This window comes from Conger conger, chromosome 10 (genome assembly GCF_963514075.1).
Source record: "Conger conger chromosome 10, fConCon1.1, whole genome shotgun sequence".
In the NCBI taxonomy this organism is placed as follows: Eukaryota; Metazoa; Chordata; class Actinopteri; order Anguilliformes; family Congridae; genus Conger; species Conger conger.
Window position 1 is genome coordinate 6,359,801 of NC_083769.1, and position 14,862 is coordinate 6,374,662.

Genomic DNA, 14,862 nt, shown 5'->3' on the forward strand with positions numbered 1-14,862 from the left:
GACATCTCTTTTTCAAGGGGGACCTGATATAAAACACAAAGTTACCAAACAAGAAAGTAAAACAACAAGTTACAAACAACAGTTGGAGAATGAAACAGTCATATAACAGTACTGTTTGCTTGACAAGTGACATTTTTAAGACCAGCAATATTTACTGGTCTACTATGTCATATGTATGGCCCAGTATTAAATTGACAATCCTTATTATGACATTAACACCAGTTGTCTGAGCCGTAATAACAGCATAACCATGGAGATGGTAATTAAACGCACTCACCAGTCTGCAGGATGTTTTTATGCTCTGGGCTAAGGTGTTCAGCAGCTCGAGGGTCCTGTGTGAGATGCTACTCTGTCAGGTAGACGAGTATTCCTCTTATCTAAGGCTATCCAAGGACCACAAAGACACAACATATAGCCTAACCATTTTGCCTCTAATGAGTAGATATTAGTGGTCTTCAACTCTGGTCTTGGTGAGCTACAGGGTCCTCTGGTTTTTGTTTTCACCTGAAAGTCAGCACCCAGTTGAGACCCAGGTAACCAGAGGTGCGTTCAATATCGCTTATCGTGAGCCAATGTTTGCAAACATATTCAAACTTTTTTCTGTTCGCCCTCAAACGTTAGCTAACGTTAGCTGTCTTGAACACAGCTCTGGACAATTGAGGTAACTCTATAATCGACTGCTCTAATTGATAAATTAAGTGCAGAGTAACAACGACAACCAGCAGACCCTGTAGTTCTCCAGGACCAGGGTTGGAGACCACTGCTTTACGGTGAAGCCTTTATCAGACATAAAGGCCGTATGACGCGTCGAGTTAATGTTCCTTTCTGTGCTCCCTCCTCTTCCTGCCTACCCTGCTGCTCGCTGCCATGGCCCCAGATTAGAGCCTGAGATCCTGATCCGGGCCAAGCAGGACTTCCTGAAGATCGACAGCACTACAGACCTGGAGTGAGTGTCTTCACCTCGCCTTTCTCTGCCACTCTCTACCAGCGCTGCATCAGGACCTGTTAACAGACCAACAGGTGGCTGGTTGACCAGCTCAGACCAGCTCCATAGTCAACAAGGTTTAACCAGCTCTCGCTATGTTTTGAAACAGCTGGTAGCTGGTAAATTCAAGCTGGTTAGAGCTAGATTTTACCCCAGGGAATTATTTGACCCAGGTCTTTCTGTTAGTTTCTGTTAGCCCTGCATGATCTGCAAATCTAAGCTAACATTTGGCTACGCCGACCAGGGCTCCCTGCTCAGTGTTGCTGTTCTCGTACTTATATCAACTTTCTTGCTAAATTCTTTTTGAAGACTCCTTGCTGTAAAATCCAACTCTGCCAGCTTGACCAGCTTGAAAATTGAGCTGGCCAAGCTTGTCATAATGCTGGTCCAGCTGGGTATGAGCTGCCCGGTAACAGCTACAAGCTGCTTCAAAACATAGCTTGAGCTGGTCAAACCATGTCTAGCTAGGAGCTGGTCTGAACTGGTCAACCTAGCTTGAGCTGTTTTTACCAGCAGGGCTGCTTTAATTTTGGGAAACAGGTACATTGTTTCTTTGTCTCCCCCTGCTGGTGAGAGCCAGTCATGGAAGATGGTGTTATGAACTGCATTAGAACAGGGATCCCTAATTGAAATGCTGGGGATCCGACGGGTCTTGTGGTTTTTGTTTTCACCTTAAACATGGCAGGCCAATTCTGATCTAGAAAATGAGGTCAGGGGAGTTAACTGTGTTATCAATGTTAATTCACCAATTCAGTAACAACAAAAACCAACAGACCTCACTTTAGACGCCACAAAGTGAGATGTGGCCAGTCTTTCCTGGGCATCAGTTATCAGCAATTGTACATATATGGGGTATACTGTCATATACTGTGGGGTCTTTCCATCGCTCTCTCACTCTCTTTTCTTTTTCTCTCTCTCTCTCTCTCTCTCTCTCTCTCTCTCTCTCTCTCTCTCTCTCTCTCTCTCTCAGATTACTGAAGGGGCAGAATGAGGTCTCCACAGACCCCTTCCCTAAAGAGAAGGACCAGGCCCTGGAGTACCAGAGGGTCACCATCTCAGGAGAGGAGAAGTGCGGGGTGAGAGAGGACAGGGCATGGCGACTGGGGGTGAGACAGGGCCGGGCTTATGGGGAACAGAGTGTGACTGGGCAGGGCTTATGGGGAACAGAGTGTGGCTGGGCAGGGCTTATGGGGAACAGAGTGTGACTGGGCAGGGCTTATGGGGAACAGAGTGTGGCAGGGCAGGGCTTATTGGGAACAGAGTGTGGCTGGGCAGGGCTTATGGGGAACAGAGTGTGGCAGGGCTTATGGGGAACAGAGTGTGGCAGGGCAGGGGTTATGGGGAACAGAGTGTGGCAGGGCAGGGCTTATGGGGAACAGAGTGTGGCAGGGCAGGGCTTATGGGGAACAGAGTGTGGCAGGGCAGGGCTTATGGGGAACAGAGTGTGGCAGGGCAGGGCGTATGGGGAACAGAGTGTGGCAGGGCAGGGCGTATGGGGAACAGAGTATGGCAGGGCAGGGCTTATGGGGAACAGAGTGTGGCAGGGCAGGGCTTATGGGGAACAGAGTGTGACTGGGCAGGGCTTATGGGGAACAGAGTGTGGCAGGGCAGGGCTTATGGGGAACAGAGTGTGGCAGGGCAGGGCTTATGGGGAACAGAGTGTGACTGGGCAGGGCTTATGGGGAACAGAGTGTGGCAGGGCAGGGCTTATGGGGAACAGAGTGTGGCAGGGCAGGGCTTATGGGGAACAGAGTGTGGCAGGGCAGGGCTTATGGGGAACAGAATGTGGCAGGGCAGGGCTTTTGGGGAACAGAGTGTGGCAGGGCAGGGCTTTTGGGGAACAGAGTGTGGCAGGGCAGGGCCTTTGGAGAACAGAGAGTGGCAGGGCAGGGCGTATGGGGAACAGAGTGTGGCAGGGCAGGGCGTATGGGGAACAGAGTATGGCAGGGCAGGGCTTATGGGGAACAGAGTGTGGCAGGGCAGGGCTTATGGGGAACAGAGTGTGGCAGGGCAGGGCTTATGGGGAACAGAGTGTGGCTGGGCAGGGCTTTTGGGGAACAGAGTGTGGCAGGGCTTATGGGGAACAGAGTGTGACTGGGCAGGGCGTATGGGGAACAGAGTGTGGCTGGGCAGGGCTTATGGGGAACAGAGTGTGGCAGGGCAGGGCTTATGGGGAACAGAGTGTGGCAGGGCAGGGCTTATGGGGAACAGAGTGTGGCTGGGCAGGGCTTTTGGGGAACAGAGTGTGGCAGGGCTTATGGGGAACAGAGTGTGACTGGGCAGGGCGTATGGGGAACAGAGTGTGGCTGGGCAGGGCTTATGGGGAACAGAGTGTGGCAGGGCAGGGCTTATGGGGAACAGAGTGTGACTGGGCAGGGCGTATGGGGAACAGAGTGTGGCAGGGCAGGGCTTATGGGGAACAGAGTGTGACTGGGCAGGGCTTATGGGGAACAGAGTGTGGCAGGGCAGGGCTTATGGGGAACAGAGTGTGGCAGGGCAGGGGTTATTGGGAACAGAGTGTGGCAGGGCAGGGCTTATGGGGAACAGAATGTGGCAGGGCAGGGCTTTTGGGGAACAGAGTGTGGCAGAGCAGGGCTTATGGGGAACAGAGTGTGGCTGAGCAGGGCTTTTGGGGAACAGAGTGTGGCAGGGCTTTTGGGGAACAGAGTGTGGCTGGGCAGGGCTTTTGGGGAACAGAGTGTGGCAGGGCTTTTGGGGAACAGAGTGTGGCTGGGCAGGGCTTTTGGGGAACAGAGTGTGGCAGGGCTTTTGGGGAACAGAGTGTGGCTGGGCAGGGCTTTTGGGGAACAGAGTGTGGCAGGGCTTTTGGGGAACAGAGTGTGGCAGGGCTTTTGGGGAACAGAGTGTGGCAGGGCTTTTGGGGAACAGAGTGTGGCAGGGCTTTTGGGGAACAGAGTGTGGCTGGGCAGGGCTTTTGGGGAACAGAGTGTGGCAGGGCTTTTGGGGAACAGAGTGTGGCTGGGCAGGGCTTTTGGGGAACAGAGTGTGGCAGGGCTTTTGGGGAACAGAGTGTGGCTGGGCAGGGCTTTTGGGGAACAGAGTGTGGCAGGGCTTTTGGGGAACAGAGTGTGGCTGGGCTTTTGGGGAACAGAGTGTGGCTGGGCAGGGCTTTTGGGGAACAGAGTGTGGCTGGGCTTTTGGGGAACAGAGTGTGGCTGGGCTTTTGGGGAACAGAGTGTGGCTGGGCAGGGCCTTTGGGGTGCACTTAAGGCAGGGCATGACTCATGGTATGAGGCTAAGACAGAATGGTAGGCAAGACAGAAGGCTGAAATGATTTATTAATTTGACATGATTTGGGTATGGAATTGGGCATCACGGTGACACAGTGGCTGCTCTGGTTTCCTCCCACACTCCAAAGAAACATGTAGCCTGGGAACATTCCTAGGCTAACTCTAGCTCATGTCCCTGATGATGTTCCCCCCTCCAAGGTGCCGTTCACAGACCTGCTGGACGCTGCTAAGTGTGTGGTGCGGGCTCTGTTCATCCGGGAGAAGTACATGGCCCTCTCCATGCAGAGCTTCTGCCGGACCACCTCCCGCCACCTGCAGCTTCTGGGCGGCAGACCGCCTGAGCACTGCTTCGACAACTGCATCCCACAAACCCCTCTGGCTGCAGGTACGAGGGCTGCCTCGCCCGACAAACCTGCTGAACATTACCTCCACGATACCCCAATACCCCCACCCCCCTACTCCTGAAGTCTGAGCATGACTTCAGCCACTGCTATTATCACCCACCCACACCAAGCTGCCATTCATCTTTGCTTTTATCCCCCCTTCCCCAACTCAAATGTCCACTCCAAGGTGATGTGATGTAACCTATGAGCTATGGATGAACAGGGTAGCCTGTAGCTTAGTGGCAAAGGTAACATGACTGGGACCTGGAAGGTTGGTGGTTCAAGCATCTGTGTAGTCACCATAAGATCTGCACAGCTGTCGGGCCCTTGAGCAAGACCCCTAGCCCAGGGACAGTTATGAGTCAACTGTACGTCAACTGAGCTAAATACCTGTAATGTAATGTAACGAATGAAAAACGGTTCAGTAACTTGAATGTCGGCCGTAGTTGACCCTGTTCTCCTCTCTCCGCTTTCCACACCCCTCCCCCGTCGCAGACGTCCCTGTGCACCCCCCCGTTTCGGAAACACACCCCTACGAGGACCTGGACCCCAAAAACATGCCCGGAGACTCCGGCTTCGGCTGCAAGATGGTGGACGGGGTGATGCACGTCTACAGCAGGAGGAGCTCCATGGAGAAGTGATGTCATAACACACACAGCTCACATCCTGTCACATGTGCTCTCGAGTGGCACAGCAGTGGGACTAGATCACATATTTGACTTTCAAGATGCTTAACTCCATATGCTAAGCCCTGCCTCTCTACTGTTTTAGCGAAAACGTTCTGATTTGACGCATTTTATGAAAAGGGGCATGAACAACGTACTGTGCAGACCTGGGTTAATTTTTTGGATTCAAATACTTTTCTGTGCTCGATTGATTGAGCCAACCGAGGGGGTGTGACATGCTGAAATCCAGCTGTGTTCTGTAGGAGTGCGGAGTTGGACCTGCCATACCCGGACCTCCCAGAATACATCGCTGATATGAACATCATGATGGCCCTGATCATCAACGGCCCCGTGTGAGTGGAGCAGAATTATTACTCTTACTATTATTATTATTATTATTATTAGTAGTAGTCGTAGTAGTAGTCGTAGTCGTAGTCGTACAGGGGTGCACAGTTCCGGTCCTGGAGGGCCGGTCTGCAAGCTGGTTTTTGGTTGTTCCAACCAATTACCTTAATTTATTTTTCTGACAGCTCTATAAATTATGTTTTTTCACTCCTGTACTTGAGCACAGTAAAATCTTTAGGATACACTTGCAGTCTGGAGGTGTAGCTAGTGCATATACAAATGTCTCATCAAGATATTACAAGCTAATTAAATCATTAAGAGCAGAAGTTAAGAGCACATGTTTCTGCATCTTTTTGTTCGACTCTGTGAGGTGAAACAGATGGTGTGTTATCTGTGCTGTCTGCCCTAACTTCCTGTCTGCGTCCGTGTCTGGCAGGAAGTCGTTCTGTTACCGGCGGCTGCAGTACCTGAGCTCCAAGTTCCAGATGCACATCCTGCTGAACGAGCTGAAGGAGCTGGCAGAGCAGAAGAAAGTCCCGCACCGGGACTTCTACAACATCCGCAAAGTACGCACCCTCCCTCCCTACCTACGTGCTTCTGCCTTCAGCTCCCTCTCAGCCTAACTACAGCCTCACTCACCTCCTCCTGCACCTTTCCCTCCCTACCTCAGTACTGTGATTAGCCATGTTTATGCCATAGTTTACAATAGCACTAATGTATAGTTATTAGTTCTAGTATGTGACGTATTCTAGCTGCCAACCGTGGTATGATAGTTGGTAAGTTGATGTACTCTTCTAGGGTTCAAGTTGTATCTATGTGATCACTCTGGGACTCTAGAACTGTACTTTCCTCTAGGGTCCTCAACGCACTTGTCCCTGGGTTTGATTTGCGCTTTATTGTACGTCGCTCTGGATAAGAGCTTCTGCTAAATGACTGTAATGTAACGTAATGTAACGTAATGTAACGTAATGTAATGTAATGTAACAACGGAAGTGGCACAGTGGTGCCACCTAGTGGGGAAATTAATTTGATTACAGCTCATTTGTGATAACAATTAACTGATACGATTTTGTTTTGAAAAGGGAGCATCTGAAAAGGGATGTTAATTTAAAAGTTTAGTTTCTCTATAATCTGAGCTGCTTCACAATTCTTTGCCAGTGTTCTGTTACAGGCTAAAATGGCTGAGTTTAATCAGAGTTATAGTGTAAATAGTGTAAATACTTAAAGGCCCACACACATCAGCTAGCTTTACATTACATTACATTATTGGCATTTGGCATTATCCAGAGCAACGTACAGTTGATTAGACTAAGCAGGAGACAATCCTCCCCTGGAGCAATGCAGGGTTAAGGGCCTTGCTCAAGGGCCCAACGGCTGAGCGGATCTTATTGTGGCTACACCGGGATTAGAACCACCAACCTTGCATGTCCCAGTCATGTACCTTAACCACTACGCTACGGGCCCCTGTAGCGGTGGTTAAGCGGTGGTTCCTGGTTTTAGTGTCTACAACGGAGATAAAACGTTCTCAAACAGCAGTGAAGTAGTCCCTCTGAGTTATCATTTAGCAACGCCATCCGATAATTGGGAAAAAACATACTTCATGTCACGTGGGAAACATCTCAGAAAAATATCAGTTAGATCCTACAATAAGCATGCTTCGAAAATTTGTTTTACTTGATTCAGTATGGAACACAAATTGAAAGCTCCAGCCAGGATGATATGAAAAGCTCAAAAACTTTTAAGCTATTGATGATAAAATGGATTCATTTTCCTGTTGAATATTGTTTTCAAATGCATATTCTCTTATGTGAAAATATATAACGTAGAATATAGAATATATTATGGAATATAAACTTGATACATAAAATACAGAATTATGTCCAGAATGGTTTACTGATCTTGATTTAGGTATGCATATTCCTCAGTTCCCATATTGTGAATTCAGGTTGTAACCTTGTCCATGTGTGTGAGTTTTCATATTTGCCCACAAGCTGCAAATGCAACATGCTACACAATCTCAATGCATATTTTAATATGCCTTTACATTTTCTTTTGCTTTTAAAATTAATCAAAATTCAGCATTCCTTTTTCGCATGTATACCGTAGACCAGGGGTCTCCAATCTTATCCAGAAAGGGCCGGTGTGTGTGCAGGTTGTTGTTTTAGCACAGGACTAAGACAGCTGATTCTACTCATCTAGGTCTTGATTAAAGACCACGATTAGTTCATTAGTATAATCAGGTGTGTTACTGCTGGGTTAAAACAAAAACCTGCACCCACGCCGGCCCTTTTAGGATAAGATTGGAGACCCCTGCCGTAGACTATGGGATTGTCCCTGATATTGTACCTCTGTCGGCCCCTGCAGGTGGACACGCACATCCACGCCTCCTCCTGCATGAACCAGAAGCACCTGCTGCGCTTCATCAAGCGGGCCATAAAGAAGTCCCCCGGAGAGATCGTACACGTGGAGAAAGGGAAGGGCCAGACCCTCAAAGAGGTGTTCCAGACCATGAACCTCACCGCCTTCGACCTGAGTGTGGACACGCTGGACATGCACGCGGTGAGCACTGGGGGGGGCCTGGGGAGGGGGGCAGGAGAGGAGAGCGGTAGGGGGGATGAGAGGAGAGGAGAGAGGGAGGGGGAGAGGAGAGGAGAGAGGGAGGGAGGGGGAGAGGAGAGCAGAGGAGAGAGGGAGGCAAAGAGAGGAGGACGGGTGAGGAGGGGGAGAGGAGATGAGATAGAGAGAAGGTGGGAGAGGAGAGGAGGAGGGGGAGAGGAGAGGACAGGGAGGAGGTAGGAGAGGGGACAGAGAGGAGGAGAGGAGAGAGAGGAGGAGAGGAGGGGAGAGGACAGAGAGGAGGAGAGGGGAGAGAGAGGAGGAGAGGGGAGTTATGTGACCAGAGCAGAGAGAGATGGGGATGAAGGGAGGACAGATGGGTAGAGAAAGGAGGAGAGGAGAGAGGTGAGGAGAGAAGAGGGGGAAAGGGAAAGAGGAGAAGAGGAGAAGAAGGGAGAAGAGAGAAAGGAGGGAGATGAGGAGAGGTTGGTGGAGGAGAGGAGATGAGGAAAGAGGCAGAAGAAAAATTAGAGAAAGCAGGGGAGCGGAGAGCGGACAGTTGTATGTTGACTATTATTTTGAGAATCCCTTGTCTTAGCCTTTATTCTAATCCTCTTCCCCTCGAGGAATCCACATGGAACGGATAATAATGCTTAGATGGTATTGCTGTGGTTACCATGTCACCTGTTACCATGGGAACCTGCACAGTCTGCTCCCAGGAGAATGGCTCCCGGAATCTCTACCTCCACATCTAGTTAGTATTGTGGCTCACCAGCAGATTGTCTGTCTACCAGTACTTTAAAAATCGCTGGCTCTCCAGTGGACACTAGTGGACAGGTGAAGTGAGACAGTCAGAGTGAAAATAAGCTGCTAAAACTAGTTGGTAAATGGCCCTGCCACGAGAGCAAGGATCATCAAATCACGGTCCTTGAGGCCCGAGGGCTGTTGGCTTTCCACCCTCCCTTTACCTCGGAGTCAGGTGTGAAGAGTCTGGCCAATCAATAGCACTCATTTTTTGACTAATTACCTGGGAGAATGGAAAACCAGGGCCAGATTTGGATTCAAGGTCCAGATTTGATGATTGCTGCACTAGAGGGTCGCTGTAGGAATGAGCTTCCAAGCAGAAGTAGTAGACTAGGGATCCTAAAATCTGGACGTCAAATCCAAACCCCAGTTTTCTTTCCTCCCAGGTAATTAACTGACCAATTAGTGCTGCTTATTACCCAGGTAAAGACAGGGTGGAAAACCAGCGGTTATCAGCCCTCACTATCTGGGTCCACGTGGCTAATCGTTTTAGGCTCGGTTGAGGGGAATGTTCCAGATTTCATGTGATGCCCCGCACCCAGGTTAACCATGCCCCCCCCCCCCCCCCGTTCCCTCTCCTCAGGATCGCAACACATTCCACCGCTTCGACAAGTTCAACTCCAAATACAACCCCATTGGGGAGTCCATACTGCGGGAGATCTTCATCAAGACCGACAACCACATCGAGGGAAAGTATTTCGGACACATCGTCAAGGTGCCCGACCACACAGCTGAGCTCCTGCTCGTCACACTCACCTCAGTGCTAATTCTCTACTCACACAACCGTTTAATCAAGTCTATTTACATTTTTAGGTATTGTAACACATACATAGGAATTCTCAGAATGGGCTCTCAGACAAAACACACACCCAATTCAATATCTGAGTGAGAGAATATACTGTACTTTTCTGTGCTCGATTGAGCTTGTGTGGTACAAGAGGACCACAAGGTGGGGTTTGCACCAATACACCAGCTCAGTAAAGCTCAGTAAAATATAGAAAAAGTATTTGAATCCAAAACAATTCCATATTAGATCTAGTATGCTAGATCAATGTGTATGCTGCTTTTTGGATAAAGGCCACATTTGGGGTTGAGATAAAAAGATGAACACGAGACAAGAGTTCAGAATTTCAGCTTTTATTTTCTGGTATTTACACCTAGATGTATTAAACTGCTTAGAACAGAGGTCACCAACCCTGGTCCTGGAGAGCTACTGGGTCTGCTGGTTTTCGCTGCTACTCTGCACTTAATTGATCAATTAGAGCAGATGATTACACAGCTAACTCACCTCACCTGGTTACCTGGGACTCAGCAGGGTGCTGATTTTAAGGAGAAAACAAAAACCAGCAGACCCAGTAGCTCTCCAGGACCAGGGTTGGTGACCTCTGGCTTAGAACATAGCACCTTTTGTATCAGACCACCCAATTTTTAGGTGAGAAAAAGTATTGTAACAGAGAGTATTTAAGTAAATAAAGTACATTTTAACACTTAATATTTGGTAGCATATCCCTTGCTTGCAATAACTGCATGAAGCCTGTGACTCATCATACTGTTGCATTCTTCTTTTGTGATGCTTTTCCAGGCTTTTACTGCAGCCTCTTTCAGTTGTTGTTTGTTTTGGGGTTTTTTTCCCTTCAATCTCCTCTTCAGGAGGTGAAATGCATGCTCAACTGGGTTAAGGTCTGGTGATTGACTTGCCAGTCTAAAACCTTCCACTTTTTCTCCCTCATGAAGTCCTTTGTTGAGTTGGCAGTGTGTTTTTGGTCAATCTTTTGCTGGAGGATGAAGAGCCTCCCAATTATTTTGGACACATTTCTCCGTAAGTTGGCAGACAGAATGTTTTTGTAGATTTCTGAATTCATCCTGCTGCTACCATCACGAGTTACATCATCAATAAAGATTAGCGAGCCCACCTCCAGAAGCAGCCATGCAAGCCCAAGCCATGACAATTCCTCCATCGTGCTTCACAGATCGGCTTATATGTTTTGGATCATGAGCAGATCCCTTCTTTCTCCACAAGTTGGCCTTTCCATCACTTTGGTAGAGGTTAATCTTGGTCTCATCAATCCATAAAACTTTGTTTCAGAGCTTTTGTGGCTCATCTCTGTACTTCAGATTCTTACAACTGATGAGTGGTTTGTATCTTGTGTTATAGTCTTCTTCTAACAGTTCATTGAGATACCTTCACCCCTGCCCTGTGGTGATTGTTTGCGCTGTCACTGACTGTTGTGGTTTCTCTTCACAGCTCTCACAATGTTTCTGTCATCAACTGCTGTTTTATTTCTTGCTCGACCTGTTTGATTCATGTTGGTCAGCATGCCAGCGTTTCTTTCTTTTTCAGGACATTCCAAGTTGTTGCTTCAAAATGGCTTGCTTTTCTCCCAAAGACAGCTCTCTGTTCTTCATTTTAGTTTATGTTTTCTAACACAAATGCAGTCTTCACAGGCAAAACCCAAGAGTAGACATTCAGAACTATTTACTGTTTAACTAATTGATCTAATAGGGCACATCTGGGCAACAAGAAACACCTGTCAGTCACATGTTCCAATACTTTTTCTCACCTAAAAATTGGGTGGTCTCATACAAAAGGTGATATGTTCTAAGTTGTTTAATTAAGAAATTTAGATAAAAATACCAGGAAATAAAAGCTAAAATTCGGATCCGACATTCCATGTACATCTTTTGACCTCAAACTCAATTGTCTTCAGTCTATAGCAAAAACAATTGACCTTGCTGTTCCAATACTTTTGGAGGGGACTGCAAGTCCATAGCATAAGGTGTTCTTAGGGTGCATAGCTCATGTATTAAATGTGGTTTATCTTGGTTTGTATGCCAGTCCCCTTTCCCATTTCCATTTCTAAGACTTAATACAAGCCAAGCTGTCCTCCTGCATTGGCCCGGAACTGTAACCTGTTTCCTGTCTCTCTGCTTTGAAGGAAGTGATGTCAGACCTGGAGGAGAGCAAGTACCAGAACGTGGAGCTGCGGCTGTCCATCTACGGCCGGTCTCGGGACGAGTGGGACCGGCTGGCGCAGTGGGCCGTCCGCCACAGCGTCTACTCCGAAAACGTCTGCTGGCTCATACAGGTGCCCCGCCTCTTGTGAGTGCCACCAATCCCCTGCGAGCTATGCCACAGACATCCAATCACTATAGAGCTATGCCACAGGAAACCAATCACCAGAGAGCTATGCTACAGACATCCAATCACTATAGAGCTATGCCACAGGAAACCAATCACCAGAGAGCTATGCTACAGACATCCAATAATGATAGAGCTATGCCAGAGGCAACCAATGACCAGAGAGCTATGCCGCAGACATCCAATCACCAGAGAGCTATGCCACAGACATCCAATCACCAGGGAGCTATGCCACAGGCAACCAATCACCAGAGAGCTATGCCACAGACATCCAATCACTATAGAGCTATGCCACAGGAAACCAATCACCAGGGAGCTATGCCACAGACATCCAATCACTATAGAGCTATGCCACAGGAAACCAATCACCAGAGAGCTATGCCACAGACATCCAATCACTATAGAGCTATGCCACAGGAAACCAATCACCAGAGAGCTATGCTACAGACATCCAATAATGATAGAGCTATGCCAGAGGCAACCAATGACCAGAGAGCTATGCCGCAGACATCCAATCACCAGAGAGCTATGCCACAGACATCCAATCACCAGGGAGCTATGCCACAGGCAACCAATCACCAGAGAGCTATGCCACAGACATCCAATCACTATAGAGCTATGCCACAGGAAACCAATCACCAGGGAGCTATGCCACAGACAACCAATCACCAGGGAGCTATGCCACAGACATCCAATCACGAGAGAGCTATGCCACTTACCACCAATAACCAGAGACATACACCCAGATCACCAGTCACCTGTGAAATACACCACTGATTCTATAGACTAACCAGATATTCAGCTCCATCTTCTTAACACTGGAGGTTCTGTTTCACTGCTGTTAAAACTGACACGTGTCAATTTGATGCACATTTCTTAAAATTCAGTATGGGACATGACCAAGAACAATACATTTTGTACAGTCTTATATATTATATATATTATATATATCCATATATTATATATATTATTATATATTATATATTATTATATATATTACATATATCCAACAGACCTGGGTCAAATAGGCAATTGTTTTGGATTCAAATACTTTTCTTTGATTTACTAAGCTTGTGTGGTGTATTGGAATCTATTAAATACAAGAAGTGCAAACCCTGTTTTCGGGTCCTCTTCGTTGGCTCTTCCAGGCAAGATCATTGAGGCGCAGGAAATTATTTGAATCCAAAACAATTAACGTATTTGACCCAGGTCTCACATCCATATGCTTTAGTAAAACGGAGCACATTTTACATTAACATTATGGAAGAACACAGCTCTGTCCCACAAGTGGTTTACGTTGGTTTGAATTTCCTCTCTCCTCAGTGATGTTTACCATGCGAAGAAACAGCTGGCCAACTTCCAGGAAATGCTGGAGAACATTTTCCTGCCGCTGTTCGAAGTCACCATCAACCCTCAGAGCCACCCAGAGCTCCACCTGTTCCTGCAGCACGTCAGTAACAAGGCTGCTCTCTTTAATCTTTTCATCCCTTTAAAGTGGCATTTTTCATGGATTTGCCAAGACTTGTGGTGACTAGTGGTCATGACAGTTTGTGTTCACACTCCAAATACCAGAGTTTTTAAAGGCACTTTTTGGATTTTAGTCGCTTGCTCTTTTGAATTCACCATGCATGCTGTGTGTGCATTATCATATTAGAATATCTGGTGGGATTGTCTCACCCAAATATGGCATTTTCTTAATATGACAAAAGTAAGGATTGCCGCCTTAATCCTGCATTTCAGACTTTAAGGGTGGGTTTCACAGGCACAGATTAAGCCTGGTCAGGGACTAAATTCAGTTTTGTGTGTACTATACTGTGTGTGTGATTAGGTGGTGGGCTTTGATAGTGTGGACGATGAATCCAAACCGGAGCATCACGTCTTCAACCTCAACAGCCCCCTCCCGGTCAACTGGACCACAGAGGACAACCCGCCCTATTCCTACTACCTCTATTACATGTATGCCAACATGGCCGTGCTCAACCACCTGCGCAGGTAAGCTGCCTTCCAGCCACCAGCACAGGTATGACACCTGAGAGTCAGAATGGAGAGCATGGCATTACTGACTTTAACCGCTTTAAATGCTCAATAGGTAAGATTTTTGTTAAAATGCTGTTACAAGACCATTGTAAATCCCTTCCTATCATTAAAAAAGGCTCACTGGACTAGACTAGACTAGACTCACCCTCTGCCTGTGTTCATAGTCCTTAAATTCGGGTTTCAAAATATACAGTTGATGAACCGACACTGTACCAAAACATTGTACATTATAATTCAAGCTCATTGCTTGAAAATTGGTTCTAATTGCCACAGCCAATGGTGTTTCAACGTCAGCACGCTCACAGAGAAGGGGGAGGGATGAACAGTGTTGTGTTTTGAGGGTGTTTGTTGCTGCAATTCCTCTCTTGACCATTAGGAGTCTGAATTTACCTATTGTACGTTTAAATAATGTATGATTTTGTATTTGAAAATGAGGTCACACTTTCCTCAAGCACCTTGCCATGAGGCTGAAATAACACTGTCATACGCATGACACAACAGCTGTCACAAGATGGCATAACAGATGCTGTCAGTTGATGTCAAATGACATGAGACTGTCATATCTTTATTGGTTATGACAGATATTATTTACCGATAAAACCATTACAGTTTTATGGCTTTTGATCATCTGTTATGCCATTTTGTGACAGCTGTTATGTCATGTAATGCTATGTCAGCCTTATGGCGAGTGGTTCAA

At 47.4% G+C, this 14,862-nt stretch overlaps 1 protein-coding gene across 2 annotated transcripts in view; it reads left to right on the forward strand.

Annotated features, from left to right (window-relative positions):
• Positions 1-14,862, forward strand: part of ampd2b (adenosine monophosphate deaminase 2b) — a 55,910-nt gene that overhangs the window by 33,118 nt on the left and 7,930 nt on the right. Inside the window, exons 4-14 of one of the 2 annotated variants that reach the window (XM_061257984.1) lie at positions 878-946; positions 1,956-2,091; positions 4,435-4,621; positions 5,115-5,256; positions 5,548-5,637; positions 6,066-6,195; positions 7,994-8,188; positions 9,573-9,704; positions 11,926-12,089; positions 13,452-13,578; positions 13,957-14,120. In XM_061257984.1, the coding sequence (XP_061113968.1) occupies positions 878-946; positions 1,956-2,091; positions 4,435-4,621; positions 5,115-5,256; positions 5,548-5,637; positions 6,066-6,195; positions 7,994-8,188; positions 9,573-9,704; positions 11,926-12,089; positions 13,452-13,578; positions 13,957-14,120 (1,536 nt within the window). The remainder of the gene's footprint in view (positions 1-877; positions 947-1,955; positions 2,092-4,434; positions 4,622-5,114; positions 5,257-5,547; positions 5,638-6,065; positions 6,196-7,993; positions 8,189-9,572; positions 9,705-11,925; positions 12,090-13,451; positions 13,579-13,956; positions 14,121-14,862) is intronic. The other variant, XM_061257985.1, reaches the window with a different exon arrangement.